General features: G+C 42.2%; 2 protein-coding genes across 2 annotated transcripts in view; both read right to left on the bottom strand.

Annotated features, from left to right (window-relative positions):
- Positions 1 to 2,903: 2,903 nt before the first annotated feature.
- Positions 2,904 to 22,398, bottom strand: CREG2 (cellular repressor of E1A stimulated genes 2). The gene is made up of 5 exons (XM_029964772.1): positions 22,033 to 22,398; positions 21,857 to 21,964; positions 19,549 to 19,718; positions 7,945 to 8,058; positions 2,904 to 6,509 (listed from the first exon to the last, which is right to left on the bottom strand). Exons 1-5 carry the CDS (start codon positions 22,396 to 22,398, stop codon positions 6,362 to 6,364), a joined length of 906 nt encoding a protein of 301 aa, XP_029820632.1. The 3' UTR covers positions 2,904 to 6,361.
- Positions 22,399 to 25,907: 3,509 nt separating this feature from the next.
- The window catches only part of RFX8 (RFX family member 8, lacking RFX DNA binding domain), a 31,371-nt gene continuing 30,723 nt past the window's right edge, over positions 25,908 to 26,555 (bottom strand). The window contains exon 16 of the mRNA XM_029964771.1: positions 25,908 to 26,248. Coding sequence (XP_029820631.1) covers positions 26,202 to 26,248 — 47 coding nt within the window. The 3' untranslated portion in view covers positions 25,908 to 26,201. The remainder of the gene's footprint in view (positions 26,249 to 26,555) is intronic.

The raw sequence follows: 26,555 nt of genomic DNA, 5'->3' as shown, positions 1-26,555 counted from the left end.
CGGGCGGGCGAGCGCGGCGTGGGGACTGAGGCGGCCGGGGCGTTGCGACACCCAGAGAGTCGATTAGCTTGGAAAAGACCTTCGAGATCATCGTCTCCAATCTATGACCGAACCACCCTGTCAACCAGACCATGGCACTAAGTGCCACGTCCATTCTTTCCCTAAACAACTCCAGAGACGGTGACTCCACCGCTTCCCTGGGTAGCCCATTCTGATGCTTAATCACGCTGTCTGTGAAGCAATTACTCCTATCCTCCTATTGTCCAACCTAAACCTCGCCTGGCACAGCTTGAGGCCATGTTCCTCTTGTCCTGTCACTGGTTGCCTCGTAGAAGAGGCTGCCCCCCACCTGGCTGTAGAGATAAGCGATAAGGTCTCCCCTGAGCCTCCTTTTCTCCCGGCTAAACAACCCCAGCTCCCTCAGCCACTCCTCATAAGATTTGTGTTCCAAATCCTTCACCAGCTCTGTTGCCCTTCTTTGGACACTCTCCAGCCACCCTCAATGTCCCTCCTGAACTGAGGAGCCCAGAACCGGACACAGTACTTGAGACACAGTCTCGTCAGTGCCGAGTACAGGGAGAGAATTACTTTCCTGGTCCTGCTTGCCACACTGTGTCTGATACAAGAAGATGCCATTGCTCCCGGTCAGACCGGGGCTGGTCCGGGGGCGCAGCTCAGCCCCCTGCGCGAAACCGGTGCCTGAAGCGCCTCCTGCACAGAGAGTGTCCGCTGCAGCCAACTTGGGGCTGCTTGGCCTTGGACCCTGGGATGGGCGTCAGTCCCGAGTCCTGTCTATCAGCCTGAGCAGTGACATATGTGCGAAGTTAAATGAGTCACTACCGAACACTCCAGGGCACACCTCGCCCTCATTCGAGGGTGAAGTATGACCTCCTGAGGAGTGGAAGGAGGCTGAAGCGCCAGAAGCAAGGACAGACAGAAAGAGGGAGTGGTCAGAAGCCAGGAACAGAGCGGTGCACAGCCATGCAGGGGAAAGGGGTCGGAGCTATGCACATTCAGATATAAATGGTACCTGTGCTGTTGTGCTGAGGGGAGCTCACTTCAGAAGGATGAAAATGGTGAAAGAGTCAGTACTATGTCTGGAGGAAAATGTATTTAAATAAGAAATGAAGGTACTGAAAAAACATGATCATTCTATGGATTCATTTTCCATTAGAAATATTCGACATATATCTCTTCTTAAATGAATACATTTAAAGTCTTACCTATTTTTTCACAGAAGACATCTGTACCTTTTTCCAGCTTCTGAAATAAATTGCTTGTTTTCATGAGCCTTTTTTAAATACTCTCATATACGCGTTTTCCTTCAGAAGTCAACAATTGTGTGATTCTGTGCTGTTACCAATGCTGTCAAACAACATTGTCAAACTTTGTCGATGTCCTTCCTAATCATGATTATGTGTTGGGGCTGCTGAGGCAGATAGGGTCTAGTAGAGCCTGGAATAGTTTGTGCAGAAGATACCGTCAGCAAAAGCCATGAGCTCAGTGAACTGCCCTATTCTGTGTCAACACCAAGAACAATATGTTCCCATTTCTGTTCCAGAGTAAGTGTTTAAACAAACAAACTAACAAACACCTTCAAACTCAATGTATTCCTTAAAGCAACTCTTTAGCATTCTACCAAAATAACATTTAGCAATGTTAGGACTCTCTCCAAAGGCACTGAGCATTGTGAAAACAAGTTTAAAGTGGCAAAATCAAGACAACAGACAAGACTGAGCAGACAGAGTAATGTGGAAGGAGCTGTGGAGAAGTTGGAAGTTGAAGGAAGAACATAGTAAAACTAGAGTTAACGAAAAAAATAGGGAAAAGAGGATAAGGAAACTGAGGAGCATATAACAGAATGTTAGAAGGGAGAGGGTGTTTGGAGGTGGTAGCAGAGAAGAGGCAAGTAAAAGGTGAGCTGCACTGAAGTACTACAAGTAACAGGCAATTCAGAAGAAGCACAAATTCAGTGCTTGACCAAAAAAAAAGAGATTAAAAAAAAGTAACAGTACTTCAGTGATTCCAAAAATGTTCAAATTAGATTTTTTTTGTAAGTAAGTGAAAGACACTTGGTATAATCAGAACAGACTTCACTCTGGAAATGAGACAAAAGTGAAAAGAGTAATTAAAAAGGAAAAGAACAGCTGCAGGAAATGATCTTTTAAAAATATGAGTTACTGGAAATAGGAATTTGATGTTGAATGTGATTTGTACAGGTTAGGGAACTGTTGTCATGGTTCTCACAGTGAATGTAGTCCAACCAGGAGCAAGAGAAAGTCTTAAGGTGTGAATAGGTAACACAGGCTGTTATTCTATTCTAACATATGCTGCTATTCTATTTTATTCTGTTCTATAACCTTTATCGGATATTAAATGGGAATTTTAGTATGAGAGGCTGAATTTTGTTGGAAGGAGATGGTGCAGAAAAGCAAGATGAAAAGGTAAATTGTCATCCTTGGCTTTGAGAAAATATGGGCAGAGGAAATTGGACGGCAGAGAGCAAGCTGTAACAAGAACTTGTAAGAGCAAGGCTGGCAAGGGAAGAAATAGCACTGAGGAAACTTCCAAAACACCATTAATGCACACCCAAGAGATGAGAGCTCAGTCCCTACATGCAGAAAAGAAGAGCAAACTTCAAAAGTTACATTTAACTGTCACAGTGAAAGCTCAGGGTAAAGATGAAGGAATGATAAAAGGTGCTTGGCTAGGCTTTTTTCACTAGAGAAAAGGCAGATCTGAGTCTCAGTTCCCATAAATATTTTGAGAGAAATTAGCTTGGTTCAGGAAAACTTGGGGAAAAAAAGTAGATGTTCAGGTCAGATAGAAATTATAACAGTTGTTAGCAGAAGGTCAGTTACTCTGGCTAATGATGTACTGAAAAATATTCTAATACAGTTTCCACTTTTAAATTTGTTTTATTTGTATTTTTTCTCCATGGGCATTTTGTTAACAACTTTCAATATTTTTAGAAATCAAAATACATTGCAAATGACAATACACATCCAGAAATGAGACAGGTTGCATTTCATCCACTGAAGTGATGAAAATTTCATCAGAAACGGAGCATTCTTTGGTTAAATAAGAACAGCAGTTCAAACTAGCTGTACTTAAATGCTGTACATGCATTACTTTTGCACAAATTAGCAAAAAGTGAGAACCCAACTTTTCAACTTTGTTTTCCTTTTTCCAGCAAGTATACAGAAATGACTAAATACATCTCTTAAATATTGCAAAACCACAGTTAGAGTTTTAAACATGTTGCACAACAAGGTTTTTTGGGGAAGCTACAGAAATAACTAAAAAAGAGAACACTTAGAAATTACACATCAGCTACTTGAAATGCTTAATGAATTCATAAGAGCTTATCAAGACCTTTTATGAAATGCTTGTTTGATGTAATAATTAAAGCACAACAAATAAATGGTATTTTTATTTTTTGCTTGAACTGAAGCAAGATCAGACTCCACAGTCTTAAGGAACTATGATTTTATTATATTTCAAATAACACTCTTTGGGTTAAAAGCTTTCACAAATAACACCATGTGATGACCAATATCACTTGAGACATTTGTTAGTTTAAAGAAAAACTGGTACTCGCATATAAATAATAATGTAAATCCCAATTAAGCAAACTACTATCACCTCCCCTTTTTTTGGTCTGGAAAATTCCATTCAAAATCTGCAGGTCATATTTTTGATAAATTTCTACACACTTTCAAGGACTTCTATGGTAGCTATTCCTTGGGTGAAGGAAGCATGAAATGAGAACAGGTGATTTAAGACAGCATTTCTTCACGAAGCTCCTTTTGTCACCTTACATGTCATCACCATTTCATGTTTTGAGGTTCTCTCAAGAGCCTCATGGCTGGTCCATATAGAAAAACTTCTTGATGAATGTGTCACTTTCCAATACAGAAGTTACTCCAATTAATCTATGTATCCAGGGAGACAGCCTAAGCAGGTAGAGTGTTGTAAATTCAAAACCTTTTTAGTACACACTAACTTCTTAAACCATTAAAGCTCTACTGGACATCATTGACACAATGCCTTACTGCTTCAAGGCAAGTTAGTAAGTTAATGAATATGACACAAGACTATGTTACTGTTGCCAGGGGACATAAGTGAAATTGAGAGTATAGTAACAGCAGCATTTCTAAAATTCTTCCTCTCTTCTTCAACTTGTTTAAACATTAACTTTTTACTCTGAATTTGTGTGTATGTGATTAGGGGTGGGACACAGAAGAGGCATTTCAGGCTCTGGAAATAGTAGTGAACTGGGATAACGAAACATGTAATTATAGTTTCACGGAAATGTTACACCTGCAGAAATTCCCTTACAAGGTTTAGTACTCTTCCTGTTGAACTCAGATTTAGAAGTCTCATTAATCCTAATGGGTAAAGTTATCAAATCCATAGTGGACAAAGATCTCCATGGCAAAATGATATGAATCAAGGAGGATTTCACTTGATGATATTCTATACTTCTGTAGATGGGCCATTTTGCTTCAGTACTACACAGTGCAAGATTCAGGGACAAACTCAAATGGGAAAATGCTACTTATCTGCCAAGAAAAAAAAAAGAAGGAAATAGATTGAGGCAGTATGCTTCCTCCTTTTGTGTAATTACCTCTGCAAAAGATCTGCACTGCCAACAGAGTCTCTGGCAATAGGACAAGGGGAAAAAAAAGGTTAGTGAGTATCTAAACAATGTTTTCCCCTCTCCTTTGCATTTGATTCTTACAGAATATCAGGAATGATAGTGATGTGTGGAGTCCTGAACTTACCCAGGGGCTAAGTGGCCCCTGGTAGTTAAACCAGCATAGTGCCCAGCACTGTTGTGGGAATGACTCCCTTTCTCTAGGCCCGAACCAAAACAAGCTCAGCTACACTTAATTGGCTTCCAGCTGATCATGGCTCACACAGCTGCCTCTGAGCTCTGCCCAGGGATTAACCTGTACAAGCTCGGGCCACTCACCCAGGCACCCAAGTTCCTCCCCAGCCCAGATGTGGTGTGGACTGATGTCTAGAGCTCAGGTGCACTCCCAGGGATGCTGGAAGACCTTCCCCACAGGTACAGATACCCCATCTCAATGTATTTCTTTCTTATATGTAACAGGGAGAACAGCTGTATCATTTTCAAACTGTGTAGTGACTTGGCTGGTTAGCCATGGGAACTTTCTGTGATATCCTTAGGAACTGCAGAGTAAATTTTCCAGGAGGACATCTAGAGAAAGGGCTGAAGGTGATTAAAATACCTTTTAACTCTTTTGGTATTATCACATTAGATGCCTATTAATAATGTGTTGCAACAAAGTTTTCACCTTCCACACTAGGAAAATGAGTTTTTTGTGGCCTGAAATACCTAATATATTTTTTAAAAAATAAATTCTTTAAAAATATAAATGCATGAACAAGCCCTTTAAATCTTGGTAAGGAAACAGAGTTAAGGGACTGCTCCACCCCTCAGTGAGTTAGTGCGGGTTTACAGAAAATCAGTTGCACAAAGGAGTTAAAAATAAAGCAGTAGCTGGAGAAGGGAGGCAAAAGAAATTGGGACTACAGGCTATTAAAAATACTTTTCCTGCCTCAACAGGAATAGGCTAGCTGGGAACATTTACTTAAATTCTTCTTATGACAGTGTTTATACTTGTATTGAGATAATCCTTGTAGGGCTGATTTGATTTGGCCCTTAATGTGTTTAACCAGCTTTGTGTCAGTGAGAAACGAGTTGTGTTGGAGCTGTGTTCTTTGAACTGTTTGCATTTTTTCTACTAAAATGGAGAAGTTCTACTCAATTTCCAAGTGAAATATCAAATTATCTAGCCAGGGAAAAGCACACGTAGAAAATACAAGTTAGCAAAAGAGGACAGCTTTAGCGTAACATTTTTTGAGAACTTAAATACCTAAATTTGCAGCTATTCAGTTTCTCTTAGAGTATGTACAAATCAAAGGAGACCAAACAGCAGTAATATCTCCACGATGCATAGATGGTTCTGAGTAGGCAATTTGCTTTTTCAGAATATTATATTTAGCACATACTGTAGTTTCCCTGTGGGTGCACAGCAATAGAAGTCAAAACAAACAGATATGAAGCATTTTTAAACAGCATTTAAGATGACGCGTTGCCTGCTTGAAATGACAAGTTTGTACATTGCAGGGTAGGGCTAGTATCCGCCACTCCTTTATAATTTGAAAGTCTGTGTTGATTTATTTTCACTCTGCTCTATGTCAGACAGGGTTATTTTGAAGCCTTTTGGGAAAAGAAAAGAAATATCACTGTGAAGTAACCATCCAGCATGAAATTTTAAAAGTGTTTGGAAAGGAAATTCAGGAGATTTCTATCTCAAAGCACATTCAATCACCCTTTACTTGGAACTGCTTTTAGATACTCTTCTACTGCAATGGCAGAACCTTCTCCATACCAGCTTTGAAGCCAGATGTGCTCAATGTTCATTTTCATGAAGAACCATTCATAGCTACGAGGCCACTTTCTTACCACTGGGTGCCTGGAAAGACAAAGAAAAGGGAAAAAAATTAAAAGATGTGCCAAAGCATATGCATAGTCTCCTTTTTTCTTCAGTTCAGTGTGTTCAGCCAGAGTGAAACCTGAGATCCGAGAACCACCACTATTCATCTTTTTGGCCCTCCCTTGCTGTAAGGTTTATGATCTTCCACACCCCAGTCTGGGGAGAACTGCAACACAGGCAGCCAGCAAACACCACCTTCCCCATTGCAGAACCCCATCTCTAAAGGCAGATGTTGTTGGTCTCTAACTAAGTGAAAAATAGAGGAGACTGAATGTGTGTCAGGCTTGTGCTTGTACCTGTTCAAAGGAAACAGTGTTCTGAAAATACTACACCTTTGGTAGCAGTTGTGGTGTGGCAGGAGAGCTAATAAAACTGGGTAGCAGGTAGAGCACAGACTCTGAGCTGTCAGCTCCTACAGCTCCCGCAGTCCCTTGGAGCACCTATGACTGTGGCATTGAGAAGTGGTTCCAGATGCTGCTGACACCTCACCCTGTTCTGGCTTTTGCACCCCGACAATGGAGCATTCTCTGCGGAGGTGCTGCTGGACTGTGGCACACATAGAAATCTAATTTCTACAAAGTTTGTAAAAAAATGCTCCTGTGCCAAGATGGCCCCACCTGTCCACGGCCTCAGTTTTGCTACTGATGGCACCCACTGACAGAGTCCCACCCTAACCCCTCCCCATAGGTCAGAGAGAGTATTGCCTCTGGGCTGTTTTGGATCACAGCTCATCCCAGTTTCCCAGCAATGTTTGATTGACCAGGCAAGGTGTGCCTGGAGGACCATCTCTGGCAGCCTGTGTGGGAGGTGCATGCCCTAGCTAAGGTTCAGGCTTTTCGTGCCTGTAATTCTGGAGACCCACTGGAGGGCATGGGGGCACACCCCCTTTGTGTGTGTACACCTCTGGGTTGTGCTCGCATCTTTCAAAGGAGACTGTTCGGTAAGTACTGTGGCTTTGCAGCAGCTGGTATGTCAGAAGAGGCAATAAAACCCATAAGCTCCACCCTGAAAATATTTGTAAGCCCAAAGGCAGCAGAGCTCTGCTCTGTCCCTGAGTAGGAGGCTGTAGCTGAAGAGCACCACTTGTCCTAAAGTGAGGTAGAATCATTAAAGATAACAAATACACCCTGGATTTATGGAATGTCTCCTTGCAACCAGGTGAAATATTTTCATAATCTCCAGATTATAAACTACATGCCTTATGAGAGTCCAATACTAACTAATTGCATTTCCATATTTAGTTTCCTCAAGAGTTAAAAGGAAGTCTGTCATTCCAAACCACACAGGAGCCAACATGCTTCATGGCCCCAAAGTAAAGATCAGGCTTGTTACTTCTCAGATTTTCTGTACCACATTTGTATATTTGTCTCAAACCTGTGGGTTGCACTCTACTGTGTGCCTGTTAGATACAGACCTGGAAAACACTGCTTGCTTGGCAAATTCCACTTCCTCCGGAGGCACCATGACCATCTGTCCCATGAGAGTCAGCCTGGCGCACCTCGGATCCTCTGGATCAATTACATTTTTTCTGTGCACAGAGAAAAATGCTTATGAGTAATAGCTTGATTTCTTTCTTAAGGGTTTTGGAGAAATGTGAACTCCTGCTCACATATAGAAAGCTTTGTCAAGCCTTGCAAGTCTTTTCTACACCCAGCTATACCATCTGGTGGAGGGGGGAGATCTTGAAGGAATAGTTGCCTGACACATAGATCTGTGTAGATATTTGCTTAATCTTAATTTATGCTTACAAAACCTGGATTAATATATGTTGGCTTGTAAAAAGTATGCAAATGGCAGTTTTCCCAGACAGATGTACAGATCTGTATTCAGGATTCTGAGAACTGTGAGATGGTTACAGTGTGCCTATGCCTGCAAAAAAAAGTATGAATACATGTATTTGTATGTAAAATGTAAGGTCTTTTCCTTATCCTAGAAACTCAATCTTTTTTCATTTTTTATCCACTTTTCAACTGCTTTACACCAAATAGACAAGATCTGTTAAAACAAATTCTCCAATTGCCTTCAGATCAAGACAGAGAAGGTACCTGTTGCTTTTTGGCTCTTCGTAAACAGTAATAATAAATAACTCCCATTAGTACCTGCAGGGCAATTGCTGACTCTGGTATATACAATACAAGCATATAAATCATAAGTAAATTGACCAATTGCAAAAACATGTTGTATACAATGACTGCAAAGGCTTGATTCCTGTGAGTGCTGAGCAGCCCCAAGTCCTATTGCCAGTAGTTTGAGACCGCTCAGCATCTCAGGGAACCACCTCCCCATGTAAGCCCAAAAAGCTGCATTAGGAAATGAAGGCTGTGTTTCTTCTTCTCTGTGTTTAGTCAGAAGCAGCAAATCACAGTAAATTGCATCTCATCTGTGTGCAGTTTTACTTAAAGATCTTGGCTTGAGCCCTTTAGCCTTAACTGTGTGCAATCTGCAATGGTTTCATTTTTGGTTATAATTCTCAATGCGTGTTTAGTGCATGCAGGAAACATATGGACATCCCCCTGCAGCTAATTTAACACCTGCAGATTCTCCACAGATGGTTAGTAAACACTGTGTAGCTGACTGGATAAAGTACTTACTCTTCTAGAGAAGGCCATGAACAGAGATACACAAGGAAGTATAGCAGGCTGGTTGATACTTGGCTATGCCCAGTGAGCACTTGGTACCACCTGTAGCCTGACCTCCAAAAGGCCATTTGCTGTCACATGATCTCTGGGAAGTTTTTTTAGCATCCTGTTCAGTTGTCTGAAGGGGATGTTCAGCTTAACAACCTCCAGACAAACTCCACTTGTACTCTTTTTCCTCTCCCAGATTTACTGTGCAGGAGGAAGGGCAGTGGCCAAAGATCAAGCTCAAACTTTCTGTTCACATCAATGTATAATGGTCTAATTTTCTCTAATAAAATTTTTTTAAACTATTATGAAATAATACACAAGTGGTGTTCTGAGTGTCTGAAAATCTGCATTCCCTACCCTGGCACTGGGTTTATTTCTGTCAGTGTGTATCTGGAACACAAATTTGTCCACATGATCACCTTGGTACTCTGTAGATCCTCAGCACTAACTCACACTGACTGGTGAAGATGTCATTTCACATCTGGCTTTCTAGTGGCCTGAGAGCACCCTGTCCCTAAGGAACACAGCTCCATGCCCTAGGGACACCTCTAGCTCCTTGCATTTTTTTTGTGTAGGCTTTGGGTGTTGTGTGGCTGTTCAGCACACGTGGTCCAATGAGACTCACCCACCAAAACATGAATAAATATAGCAATACAGTATAGAGAGCTGAAGAAAGAGGAGCCAAGTCCCACATACACAGGGTGTCAGCTGAAGGTCTGTGTGTCCAGCAGCCAGGGCAGTGGAGATTCACACTCTTGGAACTACTGGCCCTGGATAATGGAGTCTAAAAGTCCATTTGAGGTGATCTCCTGATCTATTGTTATCTTTTGTTCTTAACCTTAATACTGTATCAAAACCCTCCGCATATGTTTATATATTCAACATATTTTTAACACATATATTGATGACAGAAGGGACTTCTAACTAGCAAAAATTCAGTTCAAAAGATTGCTTTTAAATAAATGTGTGTCCAAAAATATGATACATTTTCCTCTACAGCCTAACAGTATCATAAAACAACTGAACAGCAAGGAAAAGCAGGAATATTTGCAAGCGTCTTTCTTTGCATAGCTCCTGGGTAAGATGCAGTTATTACTTTCAGAGAGGAATTCAAAAGGACTGCTATTAAAGAATGTCTGCATTTCACAGACTGGATCAAGGTGATGCATTTGGATGTGATCAGGAGAAGTGAGAGGTTTTGGTCTGACCTTCTCAGATTACAATTATGTGGTGGTTTTGTGCAAGTACATGTTTATTCTGAAAGCGTGCTCATTGATTTTGAGTAGGCAATAGACCTGACATTGCTGTGGTTTAGCAGTGAACCCTGCCTGCCTGTGCTGAGAAAGTTTTGCCTGATAGGACTAGTGGCAGATGTGACTACTTCCCAATTTACATAAGAAGCTGCTCTCCACGCATTTGGCTGACAATGAAACTCGCACACTATGCATCCATACCTGGAATGGTTTTATTTATGTTTTTTTTACCTCTGGCTTTTTCTTCTGTTTACAGTTTTCTGTACATTACTGTGAGGCAGGGCGCTACACTGACTGACACACACAATATTATATTCAAACTGAATTTTGCACATTGCAATAATATTCTGGAGGGTCAGTTTGTTTTTCTGGGAAATGAGGCAAACGAGTTCTTTGTTGAGATTATGTTAGGTGAAGTTTTGCAAGAGCTGAACAGGACAATGATACATTTCAGTTCAGCACATGTTACTACTTTGTTGGCTTTGCATTCAGGCCTGCCTCTTATCATAGGTTTTCTGTTTCAGAATTGGAACCTTGTATTCTAACCTTACATTAGCATTAGTATTTTCTTTTTCAAAAGAACCCTTCATATTCTGAAGTAAATCTGTTTCTGCATCTTTTTTTGGCATAGTATTTCCCTAATACTTCTTAAACCACCCAAAATCACTAAACTTACAGTTACTACTTCTAAATGTTGTAAGCAGGTCTTGAGTTTCCAGTGCTGTTCCCAGCACAACCAACGTAAATGCAGGATTTGCTTCCTAGTAATAAATAAGGAATATATCTCATATTTTTACTAAAGATAATAAAAGGATACCAGGGATAAATAGGTATATTTCATAAAATATTCCTCCCTTATATCTGTAGAGGTCTATTCATGCATTCACTAGTCACTTGTTGCCTTCTATATAAGCGCATATTCAGCTCTCAGTCCTTGGGTTTCTTTTATCTTTGCTGACACAAGAACAAGTAGATGCGGAGGAGTGGCTTTAAATAACATTTATGTGCTGCTGGCTGGGGTTGAGGGGGAGGCAGAGCCAGAGGCAGAGGTGGTGATACTGTTGCTCTGTTGAGGAAACCCAAGGTGGTTTCTCAGGCCCTGTCTTTACCAGAATCAGGTCCTCTGTCTCCCTGGAGAGGATAAAATATGAACTGAGGGGAAGAGAAAGAACGTAACTGGAAGGAGACCAAGCAGCAGAGGAACACATTTTTCCACGCTTATTTAAAATACATATACTTTGTTGCAGAAAACTAGGAAAACCAGATTAAAAAAGGGAAGAAGATTCAGTTTACGCATTTTATAAGGAGACAGTGCATTAAGAGGAAGCATCTTAATTATTCATCTGATCTGTGAAGAGAGAAGAATTCATTGTTCCTGTTTCTCTGCTTACAGTGAGAAAACTAGGTATGCAGAGTTTGACCCAGTCCAGCCAGTTCTTTTCCAAGCATGTGAGATGACAACATGAGCCACATTTAGTTACAAAGGTGCCAGCTTTACTGAGAGGTCTGTGTACAAGTTCAATATGTTTCCCAACAGAGATGCAATGCTGTGAAGTGCACTGCCAATGAACGTCCCACTTATTTTACTACGTAACGCTTCCACGCTTTTTGGGTCACAGTTCAAGAGTGGTTCAGAGTAAAGAGTGCCACCTACTCATTAAATTGTTTATTACACTAGCCATCTCTTGTTTAATTAGAGGGTTCTTATACAACAACTATCCAAGTCCAAATGTGATGAACCCATAGTTCAGGCTGCTGTGGTTATACTGGCACATAATGTGATGATGTTGGGTCTTGGTTAGGACTCCCTTTCACAGTTGAGATCTCTGCTTTGACCGACTCTTTTCTGTCTCCTGGTTTCTGACCAAAGGTATCCCTAAGTATTATCTTCATTCTCAGTCTCTGCAATCCGTTAGTGAGGTGACACAAATCTGCCACAGATCAGCAGTAAAACAAAAATAAGAGTTTGGGAGGCACTTGGGAAGGAATGCCAGGTGTCCCCAAGAAGGAACTGGTATGAAAAATGTTCAGTAATGTTCCAGGGTCAGGGGGCAGAAGCAGGGGTCTATGGAGAGGAATATCTCTCTTTTTCTTCTTCTCCAGCCTTCTTTTCCCACAGAGCAGCTGATGTCATTCTCCTCCACCCCCCTGAAGAAACAAGACCTTCCATCTTCCCAGTCATGGTATACAAATCCTTCCCATATCCCTTGAACACAGTTCTCCTTGCCCTGTGAGAAAGCACTGCTCTTATCGCTCTACTTCTTGAGCAGAATGGAAGAGGAAGTTTGGAAAGAGCTTTCTCCTATTGCAGAAAAGAAGAGACAGAGGGCCAAGAAGAAAGACCCAGAGAACACTTTTCCTACATTTTTTTTCTACTTTAAAGCATACAGCTCACGTGTGGCATAAGGGCAATGACTGCCTCCACACATCCTAACCTCTCCTATAGTGACAGCAGTGGTGCAAAACCATGTCATTAGGAAGTGGGGATGGGATGCTGACACAGCTCATCCCTGTCCCCTCCCACAGATGCAAGGTAGGCATCCTGTCACACCCTGCACAAGGCTCCTCTTACATAGCCCCAAACTGGGCACAAGGTGAAAAAGCAGAGTTCTTTTCTAGTATATACAATGCATCATAGGATTTTTGTCCTCTAAAATCTACAGAAAGGAAGGAAGGGAATGCTGTGTTCCTAGAGAGTTACTGTAAAGTGCATATAATTTTGATTAATAGATGTGATTAATTTTGAAAAGTAAGTTATCCTTCTCATACAATTAATTTGCTTACCACTCACTAACTGCCAGTGTCTCCGAAACAGAAATAACGTATTGGTGCTGCCAATCTGCGTGGCATGAACGTCAAACAAAATCTCTGCTGAAAGCAATTTCATAATCTGAAAAGCTCTTGCTGTCCTTCCACTGGATATGGCTGGGCAGCTCTGCCCTGCTCTGATTTTGACAGGATTTTCTTTATCAGCCATGTTTGGGAGCTAGCACTTAGACGTCTTTGCTTTTGGAAGATGTCTTCTGGTCTGAATCTGAAGTCAGGCTTGGGCGCTAAAGAGTATTGATACTCTTCAGCTATTCTGCATCTAAGTGAGCCTGTATTCATGGTATATCTGTTTTCATGTTTTAAATAATTTCACTCTTTCTAGAAGATAATCCTTCCCAGCATGTTTTAATTACAATGTGAAGCCAGTCTGTTTGCCTGTCCTCATTGACAATAACAGCTCATTTCTTCAGCTGAACTCCATGTTTCAGACAGGAAACTTTTATATAGTTTAACCATAGACAATTCACGGAGGAAAAAAAAGAATCACAGCATCAACTATTTTTGTAAACAGAGTCAGAAGAACACATACTACTTCACTAGAAAGGGATTTTAGGAAATTGGTTATTTAAGAATACAGGAAAAAAATAGTAATTTAGAGCTGTGTTGTGTGCATTGAGTCATGATGATAGTAGGTTTCATGTTAGACTTTCTAATTTGATATCTTCATGATTTTTTTTAAATACAGATTTGTCAGGAACAGCTACTGACATAATTATTTGTATATGACTAAAAACGGCCAATATAAATACCAGTACTAGAAGTGTGTCAGTGCCACTGAATCAGGAGGTGGATCTCAAAAATTGATGGATATCTGAATTCAGCCTTTGTCTTCTGCATACATCATTTCTCTTTGTGAGAAGGTGCAGTACCAAATTTGTTGTATTAATCCATGCATTAACAAGCACAGACTCCACAAACCCAGGGGTAGTTATATGTTAGCTGGCCATCTCACATCTCAGAGGCTGTGCCTGCCACCCATGGCAGGCTTATTGTCTCAGGATTGCCCAGGGAATGAAGTCAGATGTTTGCATATGCTGCTGATCCACCATGCAGCCAAGACCTTATCCCACCAAATTCCTCTTCTCTCCTCATGACCTGCTGGTATCCAGAAGCACTGGGGTTACTCAGCACCTCCTGTCAGCATTTTCAATGCAGAGTTTAGGAAACCTTACAGAGTTTAGGAGCCAGTTTTTATACACTGAACACATTTGCCTGATTGTGCTGATCTGCTACCTTCAAGCACCAGATGAGCATGGTGGGTAAAAATGGCCCTCATGGAGTCACCCCTGATAGAGGTCACAAATAAGGACAGGAATCCGAATTTGAAATACCATCCTCCAAACTAATAGCAAAAGAAAACCAATGGTGGACTGACCCCAAAGCTCACTGCTTTTCTCTTGTGCCAGTTCACAGCAGCTATGTAATGGCTCTTTCTCTAAGGAAGCTGCCGTGAGTCTCTGTGAATGTGCTGAACCTGATGTCAAGGAAGTGACACACGTAAAAAATTAATTGCCTGTTTTCCAGACTGCAGCTGTAATGAGGCAGACCCAGGAGCTTGGAAAGAGGGATCCTTGGAGCAGCCTGTGTGTTGGGAAATGTGTTTAGAACAATAGCTGCTCTATTCTTTAATGCTGGGCTTGGTCTTGCTCCCACTGAAAACTGCAAGAATGGGACTCAATCTTTTCAGCTTGTCTGTGGCATAGACATACCAGCTTAGTCTATTTATATCCCTGAACTATTTAATTTCTTTTGCCTCTATTATCCATTTATCAGCTTTCAGATAGGATGCTGTGTAGTTGCTAACAAATGCTGTCTCTATCCTGGCCATCAGAGAGTCTTCTCAGAGAGGGGCAGCCCATATCCCTCTGGGAAATGGCAATCTCTAGGTCAGAGATGAGGAATCCAGACTGTAGCTGCAACACTAAAATGTCTCGCAATTAGTGCTAGTCAGATGCATCACAGATGTCTTTCTTTTATTATTAAATGTTATTTCTCTTATTAGTTTAGGGTTTTCAAATTTTCTCTCCAGCTGATTAAATATTAAGGCTGGAGCACCAAAAAGGCCAGTCTGTACTCCTCACAGCCTTGAAAATGAAAATATTTATTGTCAAGGTTTGGAACTTGAGTCTGTTCTAAAACAAAACAAATGAAATTTGCTACTAAATAAATTTAATATCAAATTGGTGTGCACAAGTCACTTGAAACTCATTAGATAGAAGAAGACTATCGAAATGTCAGCTATGTTTTCTTTCTAAAGGCCAGAGATTTCTTTTGCGTTCAGTAAGTCAGAAGCATTTTTCAGGAGAGTGCCAAATACTCCCAGGAGCATTGACTACAGGCACTGATTAGCTTTCACATTTATTTTCATTCTTGCAACTCATAGTGGGTTAATAATGGAATTCTAATAAAGTTCCACATGAAAACAAGCTATAAATGCATTGCTGGCATACAAGGACATGAACTTTCTCACGTAGAACATGATTCATTCAGATATTTTACATAATTATTTTGAAACCAAAACAATAAATAATGCACCTGACGAAGAGAACATCTGACACTTTCCTTTGCAAAGAAAACCTCACAGATACCATTTTAATACTGACCAGAGGTCTCTCAGAGTAAAAGGTCTTGCCTCTAATATAGTGTGGGTAAAGACGAGTTTTGCTATACAAAACTTGAGCCACCACATAAAGCTCTGGACTAAGGATGCTGTGTGCCTGTTTGCAGCCTGGCTATCTCAGCAGGTCAAGTGCACCCTGAAGCTGGGGACAGGTCACCCCAAGCACTGGGCAGCAGGGCCCAGATACACTTGTTATTTCCTTCACTGTTGTGCTGCTGGCAGAAGCCTTTTCTGTGGGGTAACAGTAGGATGGTGTGCAGGGCTGGAATTTTAGATGTTGCTGCTTTTAAGTGTAAAAATCACTCACAGATTGATAGTTTAAAAATATAAATTAATTTCTGACCCTAGTTATAGGTGGAAGGAAGAGAAGAAAGTTAAAATTCCAGTGACCACATGCTTCCTGACTGTGAGACAGCCTCAAAGCTTGCTCACATTTTTGTATCATCAAAAACACAAACTGCACATCACAAATGTCCCAACTTTTCATTGGCCATATTGCTTGTTCTTTGCACTAATGCCAAACAATATCTGTTCCAGATGAGAAGTCCAGAAATAATGAAAAACAAACTGGTTTTGTTTTTGTAAGAACAAAATAAATAATGCAAGGAGCTCTGATCAAACTCTGAATCTGTGCACTCAATTCAATAGTCAGCTCAATATTTAGAGTATGGTTACATGTTAAAATGAGGATATCTATTTTCCTCCACCTTCTTTTTTCCTTTCCCCTCTCCTTTGCTCTCCTCTGGCTCTTGGGGAGCTGATTCAAGTTACTAAGCCAGTAGAAATCTCATCCATAAAAAAAAAAAAAAGAAGAGGTTTCTGCTGGGTTACTGAGCTAAAATAGGCCCACCATATGGTCAGCTGGAAGGAGGGGGTGGGATTGCATGGCCAGGAGCAGCAGTGGCCACAGGAGGAAAGGAAGAAGGATCGGCAGAAAACCTTAGTCTCACTGTGAGGTTAATGTTCTTCAGATTTATGTTTCAGCTCAGGGTGAGGCACAGACCAGAACCGATGGGGGCCAGGATGGCACGTCACTGGTGGTAGGGAGGGAGAGTCAGGACGTGGCAACTGGTAATTAGTTTGGCCCAAGCTGTTTTGGAAATCCAGATTTAGCTTCTTGATGGTGCCCAGAAAGCTCTTCTCACCAGAGGGCACAGGCTCGGGCTGCAGAGGGACTAGAGAGCCAGGTGACAGAATCCACGTTGCCCTGGCTGCAAAACAAACAGCAGCAAATATCTGGCATACTGAAAAAAAGGGCAGTGGTTTGAAAATTAATAGTCACTTAACAAAAAGACATTGAATAAATATTCTCAAAGGTTTGCGATGTATATGGATTTCATATTTCTATAAATCATGCAGCTTTCTCTTTTGTTGGTGAACTGGACTTCCCAAACTGGTAAATTGGGCAGTGATGTTGCTAAACCATAAAAGACAAAGACTTTCAAGTGTGGTTGTTTAAAGGCAGGGATTAAAGGCCACACTTAAGTGCCTAAATGGGTGTGTAGTTTTCAGAAGTGCTCAGCACCACCACTTATCATCGATGGAAGCTGCTATGAGTCTTGAGCCTCTGAAAATAGGGCACTGGGTAGTAGGACATAGGATTTCAAATACCGTTTTTAAGCCCTTGGTCTAGATATTCAGCTCACTATCTGACTGAATGGGAAAGCTTAGAAAGCAGAATAAATGCCATTAGCATGTAATGAAAGAAGAGATGTATTTATTTTTTAAATGATAAATCCAAAATATTTAATGAAATAATTAAAGAAGATATTTAAGGAACAAGCAGAACCATTCCAGTGTTAAGTTCACCAGTCTGTTGACCTCCTCAAGCATTCAAAGCTGAATTGCCTTAAGAAATGTGGTGATGGGACAGCATCAGAGGAAGCCATAATTTCTATTCCTTGGGAATAGGATGTCAGCCTGAAATTATCTGTACTGCTTAGGACTAAGAAATATTTCATTTTTCCACTATATAACTCTTCAGAAAACAGCATATTCTAGAGACAAATACAGACAAGTGTTACAGTAATGTTTTATATTTGCCATTCACTGCTTTTCCCAGTGCTGTTCTCAGCTAGGAGGCTTGAGAAGTGGGGTGATACACAAGGCAATCCCCAGATGGGGAAATCTGTTCTTAAGATAAAATCTCTTCTTCCCCAAAGAGGACCTTAAGTTGGGGTAAAAACTGTTAGTGCTATTTCTTTCTGAAGGAGTCAGTTCTCTATCTCTCTTTGGAACATCAGTTAAGATCTGCTTTGGTAACAGAGTCCTGTCTGACACAATTTCAGTGTCATGTACCTCGTCACATAAAGAGGCCTTTGTAAATAACACTTCACACAAGGTTGACCCAGCCAAGATTGCCACATGTTTGACTGTAAAAAAACATATGGTAGAGATAAGTCTTTTTCAAGGAGATAAGAATGGAGGGGAAAACTGAATCATCTTTGAGTTTACATACATACATTTTACACAGGTAAAGCTTTGGTGAGCTGACGTTATTCATTATACATACAGAAAGACATGGACCTGTTGGAGAGAGTCCAGAGGAGGCCACGAAGATGATCATAGGGCTGGAGCACCTCTCCTGTGAAAACAGGCTGAGAAAGTTGGGGTTGTTCAGCCTGGAGAAGGCTCTAGGGAGATCTTACAGCAGACTTCCAGTACCTAAAGGGGCTGACAAGAGAGCCGGAGAGGGGCTTTTCACAAGGTTGTGTAGTGATAGGACAAGGAGGAATGGCTTTAAACAGAAAAAAGGTAGGTTTAGATTAGATGTTAGAAAGAAATTCTAAGCTGTGAGGGTGGTGAGACACTGGAACAGGTTACACAGAGAAGCTGTGGATGCTCCATCCCTGGACGTGTTCAAGGCCAGGCTGGATGGGGTTTTGAGCAACCTGATCTAGTGGAAGGTGGCCCTTCCCATGGCAGAGGGGCTGGACTTAGATGGCATTCAAGGTCCCTTCGAACACAAGTAATTGTCTGATTCTAAGATTGTATGATATGATTGGGAAGAAGTCAATTCATTGCTATCTCTGGAGAGAAGAACCTGGGACTGGATGTAGATGGGTAAACCTAAGACCTGGCTTTCTTTATTTGTGGAGTCATTTACTGACTGTTTAAGAAATAAAGGGTATAAAAAAAATTTTTAAAGATATTCAGTCATATCCTCTGAAGAGGTGGAAATTAGACTGAGTGTCACAGTCCTGGGTGTATAACTTCTGAACTGAGAGCCTGAGATCCCCTTACAGAACCCAGAGAGCTAGATCCCTATGAAGGCAATCAGCAGGGCCTCCAGAGTTGTTCAGCAGAGCAATGGTGCCCGCTTTACCATGAATTAGATAGCCCTTGAAACTCCACAGATCTTATTGACTAGATCACTATAGACTAGAATAGGATCTTAAACACCTAGATTTTATGTAGGCACCTCCAAGAAGAGATTAAAATTTAGGTGTGTTAGTGTGCAAGCTGAAAGCCACTCTAGCTGTTGATGCTACAATATACTTCAGTGACACCTCTGTTTTTCTCTACTCTGCTTTACCAGGGCAATTTACTGCAAAACAAACCTAGGAAGGAGCATATAGCTGATGGTGAGAGCCAAAAATAAAAGCAGGACATTGAAGGTCAGGAGCCACCATTTTGTTCTGAGGTCTCTGTTCTCACTAAAGGTGGTAGTAGGCAGATAAAATTATTACCTGCAGAAATTTCCATCTGTTTCTGGCAGGGTCAGAGAAGCCATGGGATTCTTCAGGAGATCTGTCACAGTGTTATCCTTCGGTGTTACGTAAAAGAAAGGGATTCCAGTGCTGTTATTGATGGGACCATCGCTGAGAAGTAAACAGTTCCCATAGGGCATACCTTGGATCTGCAAAATCCAAATAAGCAACGGGTTATATCTTTGCACACAGAGGGTTTACAATGTGGGGCATTCCCTCAAGGGCTCTAGCAGAAAGGACAGCCAGCCCCATTGCTCCCACTCTCAGTTGTCATGAGACAGCACTTCTAAATTAATCTATCTCCTCTAAATTAGTTCTATCATGCTTTTCTGAAAACAGATCTCTCCTCTATTTTTTCTTTCCAGCCCTGTCCATGGCACTATAGAGTACATTTTCTCTTCCACGACTTTAAAGGTACTACCAAATTAAAAATGTTTAAGTGCATTAAAAGCAATGCCATCAGTATCGAGAAATGTTTACTTTAAACCAGCGCTGATACCTTTCCTCAAACCCAAAGGAATACAGAGCCTAATTTAGCCTTGATTCAGCCTGCTTTTTACACTAATTTTGCCTGCCCTTTTGGCTTTGACTTGCAATGTCATTGCATCAGTTTGCCAAGACAGAGAAAAAAGCATTTTAGCGAGAATTGTTTGAAGACAAACTGGACATCAGCTCAACTTCCTAGGTAGGAACATCAGGTCTGGAGGGGTCTCAGCCACCAAGCCAGCCAGAGTAAAACCTCCTCCCACGGCAGAGGAGGGACGCCAAAGAGCCAAGTTTTCAAAACGTTTTCTCCCATACACTGACCTGTGTATACACAAAGGATATAACACATACAAAAATGTCCTTGCCCAGTAGTGACACCCATTAATATTCTCCATAATGATTTATATTCCTACTTTGCTTTTCATGCCATTATAAATAGCAGTGACAGATACTTAATGAGCTACTGGGGGTTTTTTCATGTTTTCAGATCCTTCTTTCCTCATGGTCTATTAGACATTAAATAGTAAAATTATCAGTCAATATATTAATTCAATGTAAGTGGTAAATCTTTTGCAGCAAAATCAAATTAAATATTAATAGTTAATAAGAAAACCCTGGATAATGTTGTTACCTGGGTTGCATGCTTTCTGATTTTGAATGTTTATATGCCTTTAAAATTTTAATGCTTATAGTGCTTATAAGTGGTATTTGTTGGTATTCCTTAGAAGTAATGCTTTAATGATGCTACATAACTTACAAGCTAAAGATACTTGTTTATTATTAAGAGTTATAATGAAAAAAAAATAGCTGTCAGTAATATTGCAGGACATGTTCCCATTGCTTAAAATGCTCAGTCTGTCATGCAAGGTTAATGTTACACTGGATTCTCAAAAAGAATTGTGATCACAGGCAGCACAGCTTAGCATTCAGAGCAGCAATCACCACCCCATGAATTCCAAATTTTATTATGAATCACATTTTTCTATATTACTTCTGTGTTCTAACTAGAGGCAGCTAACTGCAGACTACATTATGTCTGTAATTCCACTGAGGGTTTCTGGCAAGAGCATAAACCAGGAGAGTTAAGATCATACTATTTAATAGGATTTCCAACAAGCTGATGTAGAATTACAGGTCTCTTGTGACCATGTATAGATTTGTTTAATGGTATCTTTTTTCAACTTGTTACTTTGTATTTCAGAATAACATAAACTGCCACTAACTCTGCCAAGCTTTCTGAAGATTTATGTGCTTCTAATTTTGTCTATTTTTAAATTGTAAATGAATTAATCTGTGAATACTTTCAACAGAAAGTTATGGATGTCTTTTTTTTTTTTTTAATTTCTTTTTTTCCCCCCTTTTGTCTGAGTTGTATGGGATGCTGTGTCTGTCTCATCCCAACCTTTCACTTTAAAAAGGGAAATATTTTAAAGCTGGAAAAAATAATGACCCCGACTCTCCTTCAAGCTTGACGGGTGGACAGATTTTGTGGTAGCCCAGCGGGGTCTTCTCCTCCTTTTCCTCCTCCTGCTCCTGAAACAGGCCCTCTCCAAACCCAGCGTTGCAGTTCTGCTTTCTGGCCTAGAGATTTTGGGTTTTTGGTGCCCCTCTGGTGCGATTTTTAGCGTGCCTCCTCCCTCGCCGTGCTCCAAGCACGATTTCTCTTCCAGAAAGAAGAGCTCCCTGCCGGCTCCGCGAGGCGCTGAGGGCGCTGCCGGCGGGACGGCGCGGCCGCGGGGGCTGGCGCTCGTCCGGCAGGAACCGCGTGGCGTGGGCACCGTGGGCACCGTGGGCACCGTACCTTTCCTCGGGCGGCCCGCGTCGCCACGAAGCCCCGGTGTTTGTGGCGGCGACGGAAAGCGGGGCGGTCCCGGCGCGTTCCCGGGCGCCCCGCCGCACGGCCCGCCGGCTAGGAGAACATACCTGGAGGGGGCGGCCCCCGCCCGGCTCGCCGAACGCCGCGGCCCGGAGCCCAGCGCGCATCCTCCGGTACGCTGGCCGGATAAGCTGCTGCTTCCAGAGGCCGCGCCGCACTCCTCCAGCAGCGGCGGGCAGCGCTTCCTCGGTGCGAGGAGCTGTGCAGCTCGTCCGCCGCCGGCCCCCGCCTCGGGCAGGCGGCCACGGACACCGAGACTGACCACACGTAACCCCCCCGGCAGCCGCCACACACAGCGAGCGCCGGCAGCAGCCACGACGGCACCACGGGCCACCGCCGCCCCGCCGACTTCTTCTGCGGACAGGCCTCCGGCACGCGCTGCTCCCGGCCGCGCCACTCCTAGCGCCCGCGCCTGCCCCGCACCGCCCCCTCACCGGAGCCGAATGTTCGCAGCAGCCCCCAGGCATCGCATCGGGGCGCACGCCGCGCTCGGCCTCCTGCCCCGCCCCAGCCCGCACGGTGCGGAAGGCCGCTGCCCGCAGCTGCCCGGGACACCCGTGGGACACCCGCCTGCGGCGTGTGGGGGCCCCTCGGGGAGCTCCGTGCTGGGTTACCTGCCGTTTGTGGGGCGCCTGTGACACTTGGAGCCCCTGGGTCAGGTGCGCAGCCCAGTAGGTATCTCACGAAAATAAATTCCCTACATGCACCACAAACCCCGGATGGATAGGTGGAGCTGTCCAGGCAGAGGCAGTGCGAGCTCTCCGTTTATTAGAAAAGAGAGAATCCACGAGGCAGCGTGTTCATATGAATATTCCCGTTGCAGGAAAGCTTCATCTGAGGTTAAGTAACAGCAAGACCCCAAGTCCGAGATGTCAGGCAGCACTAGTTTGGTGTTTGCAGGATGTGTTTTGATACATGAGTACATGGAGTTGCTATTAAATGATATGTTTCCCAGGTGAGGTTTTAATTAGGCAAAGATTCGGATGTATATTTGTGTTTATATTAGCGACCCGATTTAGTAAAGGCACTTTTTCATCCAGCTCCTTTTCTGTTCTTGGCGGTAGACCCCTTCAATATGACAATACAAACTTGTAGATCTTTGAAACATATGCTTGTAAACTTTCATTGTGTTCGTGCAAATTACTTAAGGAGCACAGGTTCAATAGGAGACAAGGAGCAATGAATCTCACAGGAGCCTTTGCCTGTCTGAAGGTTCTCAGGTGCATCTCACAGATCTTACCTTTCCATAGCTGCGAAGAACATATTGCAATGTCAGTCTATTCGCACAACTTCTGCTTAATTGTACCACAAGAACATGTTGTATATCTAATCTAGAATCTAAACTCTTATAAGTTGACTGGAAAATATTGAGTATTTTTAGCTTATGTTTTTCCTAGACCCCCTATTCTGTTTTTTTTATCTTCACCATAAAAACCTGAAGGATAGTGGAAATGGGTACAACAGGTCTTAAAGCCCAAATGAATTTTTCTGACTGTGAAGATACTTCCTGAGTATGTAATTTTGGCACCAAACTCTTAATCTTATCTGCAGAATACACGATTTCCTTTCCCTTTAGCACATGGGCCTGTCTGCTTCTGCTGTAATACCACACTTTTGAATATTGATTCCCACTTCATTGCTTGAGCTGAGACAGAGGGATAGAGATGCAAGTAGAAAATAAATGTAGATTTCCAAACCCAAAATAAGTGAAAACTTCCTAAGCTCCTGACAAGTGCTTTTCTCTGATTCAGGATATGTCCTTTCTCAAAATAATGAAGCAGTTGTCGCTTCTTGAAATAGCAGCCAGGCCCAGACAACTCACTGCAGGCATGCTCTTAAAAATATTTAACCCTCCCATTTCCCTGGTGTTTCAGGGAATTTCCTCACATCATCTGATGCATGCAAGATACAAATTTCATAGTCTATATTTACTATTTCATACAAATTTATGCCAGGGTTTCTCTTTATAAACTTCTTTACTTGTACTTTGCTTACAGAACAAGTCCAAACAAACTAGTTTCTAACATAAACAAGTCAATAACATTATATACAACTTATTTCGGTTGACAGAATTATATGTGAGATATTGATTCTTGTATCCTGCAGAAATGGGAAACAAAGCAGGAATTTCTAAAGACATGAGTGCTAAGTTCTATATGCAATAAATATAAATTTTAAATTATGCACGGTAGACACAAAAAAGCATTGACGCAGAGCACAGAGTTATTAATTGCTTCTGTCTTCAACACAGATGACCAAGGGGGTCTCAGTGCCCTGAGCTGGAGGATCACGACTGAGGGAATGATGAACTCCCAGTCAACCCTGAAACTGTACAGGATCTGCTGCTCCAGCTGGATCCCTACAAATCTGATGGGATTCCCCCAAGAATCCTCAAAGAGCTGGCTGATGTCATCACAAAACCTCTCTTGATGATTTTTGAGCAGTCTTGAGAATACAGAGAGGTCCCAGCTGACTGGAAGCTGGTGGACGTTGTCCTGATTTTCAAGACGGGCAAGAAGGAGGACCTGGAAACGACAAGTCTGTCAGTCTCACTTCAACACCTGATAAAATTATGGAGAAAATTATTCTATGAAGTATTGAAAAACATCTGAAAGACAACACTGTCATTGTTGACAGCCAGCACAGCTTTAGGAAAGTCCTGCTTATCAAACCTGATTTCCTTCTATGAGAAGGTAACCCACCTAGTTGATCAAGGGAAGCCAGTTGATGTAACCTTTTTTGCATTTCAGAAAAGCTTTCAATATTGTCTCTCACAGTATCCTTCTGAACAAAATGTCCAGCATACAGCTGGATAAACACATAATGCCATGGATAAGCAATTGGCTCAGGAGTTGAGCACGGAGGGTAATAGTGAATGGGGTGACATCAGACTGGTGATCTGTCACTAGTGGGGTTACAAAGGGCTCTATCTTAGGCCCTGTGCTCTTCAACATCTTCAGAAATGACTTGGATGCAGGACTGCTAGGGATACTAAGCAAGTTTGCAGATGACACAAAACTCAGAGGAGCTGTTGGCTCCCTCTCTGCAGGGAGGCCCAGCTAATTAGAGGACTGGGCAATCACCAACCATATGAAGTTCAACAAGGAGAAGTGTTGGATTCTGCACCTGGGATGGGGCAACCCTGGATGTACAGACAGGCTGAGGAATGAGATGCTGGAAAGCAGTGCTGCGGAAAGGGAGCTGGGGGTCATGGTTGATGGCAAGTTGGATATGAGTCAGCAGTGCCCTGGCAGAGAGGAGGGCCAACCGTGTCCGTATGGGCATCAGGCAAAGCATCGGCAGCCAGTCAAGGAGGTGATTGTCCAGCTCTGCTCTGCACTGGTGCCGCCTCACCTTGAATATTGTGGCAGTTTTGGGCATCATGATATAAGAAAGATATTAAGCTATTAGAGTGTCCAAAGGAGGGGAACGAAGATGGTGAAGGGCCTCGAGGGGAAGCCGTATGAGGAACAGCTGAGGCCACTTGGTCTGTTCACACTGGAGAAGAGGAGACTGAGGGGAGACCTCTTTGCAGTCTACAACTTGCTTGTGAGGGGAAGAGGAGAGGCAGGCACTGATCTCTGTGGTGACCAGTGACAGAATCCAAGGGAATGGCTTGAAGTTGTGTCAGGGGAGGTTTAGGTTGGATATTAGAAATAGGTTCTTCACCCAGAGGGTGGTTGGGCACTGGAACAGGCTCCCCAGGGAAGTGTTCACAGCACCAAGCCTGGCAGAGTTCAAGAAGCATTTGGACAATGCTCTCAGGCACGTGGTGTGACTCTTGGTGATGATCCTGTGCAGGGCCAGGAGTTGGACTTGATGATCCTTGTGGATCCCTTCCAACTTGGTATATTCTGTGATTCTGTGATCTATGCTGTAGCTTCCAGATAAATTTACCACAGTTACCTCAGGTAGGTCTTCAGCTTTACTGACAACAGAAAAATACAGGAAGTACATAAAAGCAAGCCACAAATAGTTCACCTTTTTTTTCTGAAGATTTATTCAAATAATACAAATCACATAACAACTTAAAATAACTGCATTCCTAGCCTAGTTTTGCATTTAGTATTTCCAGGGAAAAAAAATCTTAAATTTAAGAGAATGAAAACAATATGCCTTAAAGTTGTATCAAAAAGTAAGAACAGTGGAGCATAAAGAATTTTCAAGTTTGGATGGTTTTCTCTGAAGATTTGCTGTTCATTGGAGGCAAAGAAGTGTCTGTCCATCTTTTTGAGTAAGAAGTGTTTCCCTTCCAAATTGAAGATCCAATTTAATACACATTATAATAAATCTCTCTTCCAAAATTACTTGGATGTGCTAAAAATTAGAAAAGAAACATGGAAATGTTTTGGCAATAGGAACTGTAAATCGTAAGTTTCTCCCTTCATCAAACAAAAAACAACTTCTCTATTCTTTCCAGTTTAACCCAAGGGATTTTATAGATGCCAAGCCTTATTTTACATCAATAAATCCAACAAGAGAAGGCGCACATTGGGGTTCCTCATAGGTAGGCAAAGGTCTGACAGGAGGCCACATTCACTTCTAATATGTCATTCACACTTTGCGTTTCTGCTATGAGCCCTTCTATTCACTTTCAAAACAAATAGTTTCAGCCTGTCTCTGT

The sequence above is a fragment of the Manacus vitellinus genome, unplaced genomic scaffold (genome assembly GCF_001715985.3).
Source record: "Manacus vitellinus isolate BGI_N305 unplaced genomic scaffold, ASM171598v3 scaffold_7_pilon, whole genome shotgun sequence".
NCBI lineage: Eukaryota > Metazoa > Chordata > Aves > Passeriformes > Pipridae > Manacus > Manacus vitellinus.
This window is presented reverse-complemented; position numbering and strand designations above follow the sequence as displayed.